This window comes from Oncorhynchus nerka, unplaced genomic scaffold, assembly GCF_034236695.1.
Source record: "Oncorhynchus nerka isolate Pitt River unplaced genomic scaffold, Oner_Uvic_2.0 unplaced_scaffold_4806, whole genome shotgun sequence".
Lineage (NCBI taxonomy): Eukaryota > Metazoa > Chordata > Actinopteri > Salmoniformes > Salmonidae > Oncorhynchus > Oncorhynchus nerka.
The window spans coordinates 1-7,591 of NW_027036499.1; the positions used below are offsets into that span (position 1 = coordinate 1).

At 72.1% G+C, this 7,591-nt stretch overlaps 1 protein-coding gene across 1 annotated transcript; it reads right to left on the reverse strand.

Annotated features, from left to right (window-relative positions):
* Positions 1-79: 79 nt before the first annotated feature.
* LOC135566465 (uncharacterized) lies at positions 80-5,653 on the reverse strand (the record flags this gene model as incomplete). Its single annotated transcript, XM_065014169.1, has 2 exons — positions 4,827-5,653; positions 80-1,060 (listed from the first exon to the last, which is right to left on the reverse strand). Coding segments are annotated over exons 1-2 (1,808 nt in total), but the record flags the coding sequence as incomplete, so codon positions are not given.
* Positions 5,654-7,591: the final 1,938 nt, after the last annotated feature.

Here is a 7,591-nt window from a genome sequence, read left to right on the forward strand (position 1 = left end):
GGGGGACATGCGCCGTGGTGAGGGTGGGGGGACATGCGCCGTGGTGGGGGGGGACATGCGCCGTGGTGGGGGGACATACGCCGGGTGGTGGGAGAGGCGGGACATGCGCCACCGTGGTGGCGGGGTGGGGACATGCGCCGTGGTGGTGGTGGAGGGACATGCGCGCCGTGGTGGTGGGGGACATGCGCCGTGGTGGGGAGTGGAGGGACATGCGCCGTGGTGGGGGGACGACATACGCCCGTGGTGGGTGGGAGGACATGCGCCCGTGGTGGTGGGGGACATGCGCCGTGGTGGGGGACACATACACCGTGGTGGGTGGAGGGACATGCGCCCGTGGTGGTGGGGACGACATGACGCCGTGGTGAGGGACCATGCGCCGTGGTGGGGGGGACATGCGCCGTGGTGGAGGTGGGCGACATGCGCCGTGGGTGGGGGGATCGACATACGCCCGTGGTGGGGGGGGACACATACGCCCGTGGTGGTGAGGACATGCGCCGTGGTGGGCGGGACACATACGCCGCGTGGTGGGGAGGCGACATGCGCCGTGGTGGGGGGACCATACGCCGTGGTGGGGGAGACACATACGCCGTGGTGGTGGTGGAGGGACACATGCGCCGTGGTGGGGGGACCCACATACGCGTGGTGGTGAGGGGAGAGGCTAGTACATGCGCCGTGGTAGGGGTGGGGACATGCGCCGTGGTGGGTGGGGACGACATGCGCCGTGGGTGGGGAGCGACATGCGCCGTGGTGGGTGGGGACATGCGCGTGGTGGGACGCATCGCCGTGGTGGGTGGGACATGCGCCGTGGTGGGGGGAGCGACATGCGCCGTGGTGGGGGGACGACATGCGCCGTGGTGGGTGGGGGACATACGCCGTGGTGGGTGGGGAACATGCGCCCGTGGTGGTGGGGAGACATACGCCGTTGGGTGGGGACATGCGCCGTGGTGGGGGGGAGCATGCGCCGTGGTGGGTGGGGACATGCGCCGTGGTGGGGGACATGCCGTGGTGGGGGACACATGCGCCGTGGTGGTGGGGGAACATGCACCGTGGTGGGGGACATCTGCACCGTGGTGGGGGGACACATACGCCGTGGTGGGGGGGACATGCCGCCGTGGTGGGGGGACACATGCAGCCGTGGGTGGGGGGCGACATACGCCGTGGTGGGTGGGGACATGCGCCGTGGTGGGGGGACGACATGCGCCCGTGGTGGGGGGACATACGCCGCCGTGGTGGGGGGACGACATAGCGCCGTGGTGGGTGGGGACATGCGCCGTGGTGGGGGGGGACATGCGCCGTGGTGGTGGGAGACATGCGCCGTGGTGGGAGACATGCGCCGTGGTGGGGGGGACATGCGCCGTGGTGGGGGGGACATGCGCCGTGGTGGGGGACGACATGCGCCGTGGTGGGGGGGACATGCGCCGTGGTGGGGGGACATGCGCCGTGGTGGTGGTGGAGACGACATGCGCCGTGGTGGGAGGAGCACATGCGCCGTGGTGGGGGATAGAGGGACGACATACGCCGTGGTGGGAGGGACGACATGCGCCGTGGTGGAGGGGGACATGCGCCGTGGTGGGGGACGACATGCGCCGTGGTGGGGGGACATGCGCCGTGGTGGAGGGGGACATACGCCGTGGTGGAGGGGGACATGCGCCGTGGTGGGGGAGGACATGCGCCGTGGTGGTGGACATACCGGGTGGAGGGACATGCGCCCGTGGTGGGAGGACATGCGCCGTGGTGAGAGAGACGACATGCGCCGTGGTGGGTGGGCGACATACGCCGTGGTGGGGGGACATGCGCCGTGGTGGGGGGACACATACGCCGTGGTGGGGAGACACATGCGCCGTGGTGGGAGGGGCACATGCGCCGTGGTGGGGGAGACATGCGCCGTGGTGGGGGGACGACATACGCCGTGGTAGGGGGGACATGCGCCGTGGTGAGGGGGACATGCGCCGTGGTGGGGTGGAGACATGCGCCGTGGTGGGGGGACATGCGCCGTGGTGGAGGAGGACATGCGCCGTGGTGGGGGAGACATGCGCCGTGGTGGGGGACATGCGCCGTGGTGGGGGGGACATGCGCCGTGGTGAGGGGGACATGCGCCGTGGTGGAGAGGGGACATGCGCCGTGGTGGGGAGGACATGCGCCGTGGTGGGGGAGACATACGCCGTGGTGGGGGGGGACATGCGCCGTGGTGGTGGGGGACATGCGCCGTGGTGGGGGCGACATACGCCGTGGTGGGGGGACATGCGCCGTGGTGAGAGGGACATAGCGCCGTGGTGGGGGGACATGCGCCGTGGTGGGGGGGACATGCGCCGTGGTGGGGAGGACATCGCGCCGTGGTGGAGGGGGACATGCGCCGTGGTGAGTGGGGACATGCGCCGTGGTGGGTGGGGACATGCGCCGTGGTGGTGGACGACATGCGCCGTGGTAGGGTGAGGACATCGCGCCCGTGGTGGGTGGGGACATGCGCCGTGGTGAGTGGGGACATGCGCCGTGGTGGGTGGGGACATGCGCCGTGGTGGGGGACATGACCGTGGTGGGACACATGCGCCGTGGTGGGGGGACATGCGCCGTGGTGAGTGGGGAGGGACGACATACGCGCCGTGGTGGGGGGGACACATGCGCCGTGGTGGGGGGGCACATGCGCCGTGGTGGAGGACGACATACGCCGTGGTGGGCGGGGACATACGCCGTGGTGGGTGGGGACATGCGCGCCGTGGTGGAGGGGACGACATACGCCGTGGTGGGGGGACACATACGCCGTGGTGGGGGAGCGACATGCGCCGTGGTGGAGTGGGGACATGCGCCGTGGTGGGGGGGACATGCGCCGTGGTGGGGGGGACATGCGCCGTGGTGGTGGGGGACATGCGCCGTGGTGGGGGGACATGCGCCCGTGGTAGGTGGGGACATGCGCCGTGGTGAGGACGACATGCGCCGTGGTGGGGGGGACATGCGCCGTGGTGGGGGGGACATGCGCCGTGGTGGGGGGACATGCGCCGTGGTGGGGGGGACATGCGCCGTGGTGGGGGAGACATGCGCCGTGGTAGGGGGGACATACGCCGTGGTGAGGGGACATGCGCCGTGGTGGGGGAGACATGCGCCGTGGGTGGGGGACGACATGCGCCGTGGTGGGGGGGACATGCGCCGTGGTGGGGGACATGCGCCGTGGTGGGAGACATGCGCCGTGGTGGGGGGACATGCGCCGTGGTGGTGGGGACACATGCGCCGTGGTGGGGGAGACACATGCGCCGTGGTGGGGAGGACACATGCGCCGTGGTGGGTGGGGACATGCGCCGTGGTGGGGGGGACATGCGCCGTGGTGGGGGGACATGCGCCGTGGTGGGGGGGACATGCGCCGTGGTGGGGGGAGACATGCGCCGTGGTGGGAGGATGCAGGGCGACATGCGCCGTGGTGGTGGGGACATGCGCCGTGGTGGGGGGACATCGCCGTAGTGGGGGCGACATACGCCGTGGTGGGAGGGGACATGCGCCGTGGTGGGGGGGACATGCGCCGTGGTGAGGTGGGGGACATGCGCCGTGGTGGGGGGGCGACATGCGCCGTGGTGGGGGCGACGTGGTGGGGAGACATGCGCCGTGGTGGGGGGGACATGCGCCGTGGTGGGGGGACATGCGCCGTGGTGGAGGGGACATGCGCCGTGGTGGTGGGGACATGCGCCGTGGTGGGGGGACACATGCGCCGTGGTGGGGGGACATGCATGCGCCGTGGTGGTGGGGACATGCGCCGTGGTGGGGGGACATACGCCCGTGGTGGAGGGACATGCGCCGTGGTGAGGGGACATGCGCCGTGGTGGGGGGGACATGCGCCGTGGTGGGGAGGGACATGCGCCGTGGTGGGGGGACATGCGCCCGTGGTAGGGGGGACATGCGCCCGTGGTGGGTGGGGACATGCGCCCGTGGTGGGGGGACATGCGCCGTGGTGGGGGACACATGCGCCGTGGTGGGGGGGACATACGCCGTGGTGGGGGACACATGCGCCGTGGTGGGGACGACATGCGCCGTGGTGGAGGGACGACATGCGCCGTGGTGGAGGACACATGCGCCGTGGTGGGGGCACATGCGCCGTGGTGGGGGGACGACATGCGCCGTGGTGGGGGGGACATGCGCCCGTGGTGGGGAGGACATGCGCCGTGGTGGGGGGACATGCGCCGTGGTGGGGGGACATGCCGTGGTGGGTGGGGACATGCGCCGTGGTGGAGGGCGACATACGCCGTGGTGGAGGGGGCACATGCGCCCGTGGTGGGGGGGACATGCGCCGTGGTGGAGGGGACATGCGCCGTGGTGGGGGGACATGCGCCGTGGTGGGGGGGACATGCGCCGTGGTGGGGGACATGCGCCGTGGTGAGGGGACGACATGCGCCGTGGTGGGGGGGACATGCGCCGTGGTGGGGGGGGACATGCGCCGTGGTGGGGGGGCACATGCGCCAGTGGTGAGGGGACAGGGCGACATGCGCCGTGGTGGGGGGGACATGCGCCGTGGTGGGGGACACATGCGCCGTGGTGGGGGGACATGCGCGTGTGGGGACACATGCGCCGTGGTGGGGGACACATGCGCCGTGGTGGGGTGAGGACACATGCGCCCGTGGTGGTGGTGGGGACATACGCGCCGTGGTGGTGGGGACATGCGCCGTGGTGGGGGGACATGCCAGTGGTGGGGGGACATGCGCCGTGGTGGGGGGACATGCGCCGTGGTGGGGGGACACATGCGCCGTGGTGGGGGGGCACATGCGCCGTGGTGGGTGGGGACATGCGCCGTGGTGGGGGACATGCGCCGTGGTGGGGGGACATGCGCCGTGGTGGGGGGGACATACGCCGTGGTGGGGGGGACATGCGCCGTGGTGGGTGGGGACATGCGCCGTGGTAGGGGGACATGCGCCGTGGTGGAGGGGACATACGCCGTGGTGGAGACATGCGTGGGGAGGCACATGCGCCGTGGTGGGGAGGACATGCGCCGTGGTGGGGGGGACATGCGCCCGTGGTGGGGGACATGCGCCGTGGTGGGAGACTCGCCGTGGTGGGGAGACACATGCGCCGTGGTGGAGAGGGGACATGCGCCGTGGTGGGATGGTGGTGGGGACACATGCGCCGTGGTGGGGGGACATGCGCCGTGGTGGGGGACGACATGCGCCGTGGTGGGGAGCACATGCGCCGTGGTGGGGGAGGAGCACATCGCACCGTGGTGGGGGGGCACATGCGCCGTGGTGGGGGACGACGCGTGGTGGGGACATGCGCCGTGGTGGGGGGGACATGCGCCGTGGTGGGAGGACACTACGCCGTGGTGGGGAGCGACATGCGCCGTGGTGGGGGGGACGACATACGCCGTGGTGGGGGACATGCGCCGTGGTGGGGGGCACATGCGCCGTGGTGGGGGCACATGCGCCGTGGTGGGAGGGGACATGCGCCGTGGTAGGGGACATACGCCGTGACGCCGTGGTGGGGGACATGCGCCGTGGTGGGGGGAGCACATGCGCCGTGGTGGGGGGCATTGCACCGTGGTGGGGGACATGCGCGCCGTGGTGGGGAGACATGCGCCGTGGTGGGGGACACATGCACCGTGGTGGTGGAGGGACATGCGCCGTGGTGAGGGGACATGCGCCGTGGTGGGGGGACACATGCGCCCGTGGTGGAGGGGGGACATGCGCCGTGGTGATGGAGGACATGCGCCGTGGTGGGGGGACATGCGCCGTGGTGGGGGGGCACATGCGCCGTGGTGGAGGGGCACATGCGCCGTGGTGGGGACCTGCGCCGTGGTGGGGGGGACACATGCGCCGTGGTGAGGTGGGGACATCGCGCCGTAGGTGGGGGGGACATGCGCCGTGGTGGAGGGGGACATGCGCCCGTGGTGGGGGGACATGCGCGCGTGGTGGGGGGACATGCGCCGTGGTGGGGGGACACATCGCGCCGTGGTGGAGAAGAGGGTGCACATGCGCCGTGGTGGGTGGGGACATGCGCCGTGGTGGGAGGGACACCTCGCCGTGGTGGGGGACATGCGCCGTGGTGGGGGAGCACATGCGCCGTGGTGGGGGGACATGCGCCGTGGTGGGGGGACACACGCGCCGTGGTGGTGGTGGGGGACACATGCGCCGTGGTGGGGGGGCACATGCGCCGTGGTGAGGGGGGACATGCGCCGTGGTGGTGGGGGGACACATGCGCCGTGGTGAGGACATGCGCCGTGGTGGGGACATGCGCCGTGGTGGGTGGGGAACATGCGCCGTGGTGGTGGTGGGGACACATGCGCCGTGGTGGGGGGACATGCGCCGTGGTGGTGGTGGGGCACACGCGCCGTGGTGGGAGACACACGCGCCCGTGGTGGGGGGACACATGCGCCGTGGTGGGGGGACATGCGCCGTGGTGGTGGTGGGACACACGCGCCGTGGTGTGGGGGGACACACGCGCCGTGGTGGGGAGGCACATGCGCCGTGTGGTGGGGGACATATGCGCCGTGGTGGTGAGTGGGGACACATGCGCCGTGGTGGGGGGACACGTGCCGTGGTGGGAGGGCACACGCGCCGTGGTGGGGGGCACTACAGCGCCGTGGTGGAGGGGAGCACACGCGCCGTGGTGGGGGGACACGTCGCCGTGGTAGGGGGGACATGCGCCGTGGTGGGGTGGGGACACATGCGCCGTGGTGGTGGGGGGACATGCGCCGTGGTGGGGGGGCACACGCGCCGTGGTGGGGAGGACATGCGCCCGTGGTAGGGGGAACATGCGCCGTGGTGGTGGTGGGGACACATGCGCCGTGGTGGGGGGGACATGCGCCGTGGTGGTGGGTGACACACGCCGCCGTGGTGGAGAGCACACGCGCCCGTGGTGGGAGGGGACATGCGCCGTGGTGGGGGGACATGCGCCGTGGTGGTGGTGGGGACACACGCGCCGTGGTGGAGTGGGGCACATGCGCCGTGGTGGGGGGACATGCGCCGTGGTGGTGGGGACATGCGCCGTGGAGTGGTGGGGGGGCACATGCGCGCGTGGTGGGGGGCACATGCGCCGTGGTGGGGGACATCGCGCCGTGGTGGTGGTGGGGACACGCGCGCGGTGGGGGGCATGCGCCGTGGTGGGGGACACACGCGCCGTGGTAGGGGGGGCACATGCGCCGTGGTGGTGGTGGGGACACACCGCGCCGTGGTGGGGGGCACGCGCACGTGGTGGCGGGGCACGCGCGCCGTGGTGAGTGGGGGACATGCGCCGTGGGTGGGGGACATGCGCCGTGGTGGTGGTGGGGACACACGCGCCGTGGTGGGGGACATGCGCGTGGTGGTGGTGGGGGACACACGCGCCGTGGTGGGGGACATGCGCCGTGGTGGGGTGGAGGGCACATGCGCGTGGTGGTGGGGACACATGCGCCGTGGTGGCGGTGACACATGCGCCGTGGTGGTGGGGACACATGCGCCGTGGTGGGGAATCATGCGCCGTGGTGGTGGTGGGGACACACGCGCCGTGGTGGGGAGAAGCACATGCACCGTGGTGAGTGGTGGGGATCACATGCGCCGTGGTGGGGGGGCACACGCGCACGTGGTGGGGGGCACATGCGCCGTGGTGGTGGGGGGACACACGCGCCGTGGTGGGGGGGCACACG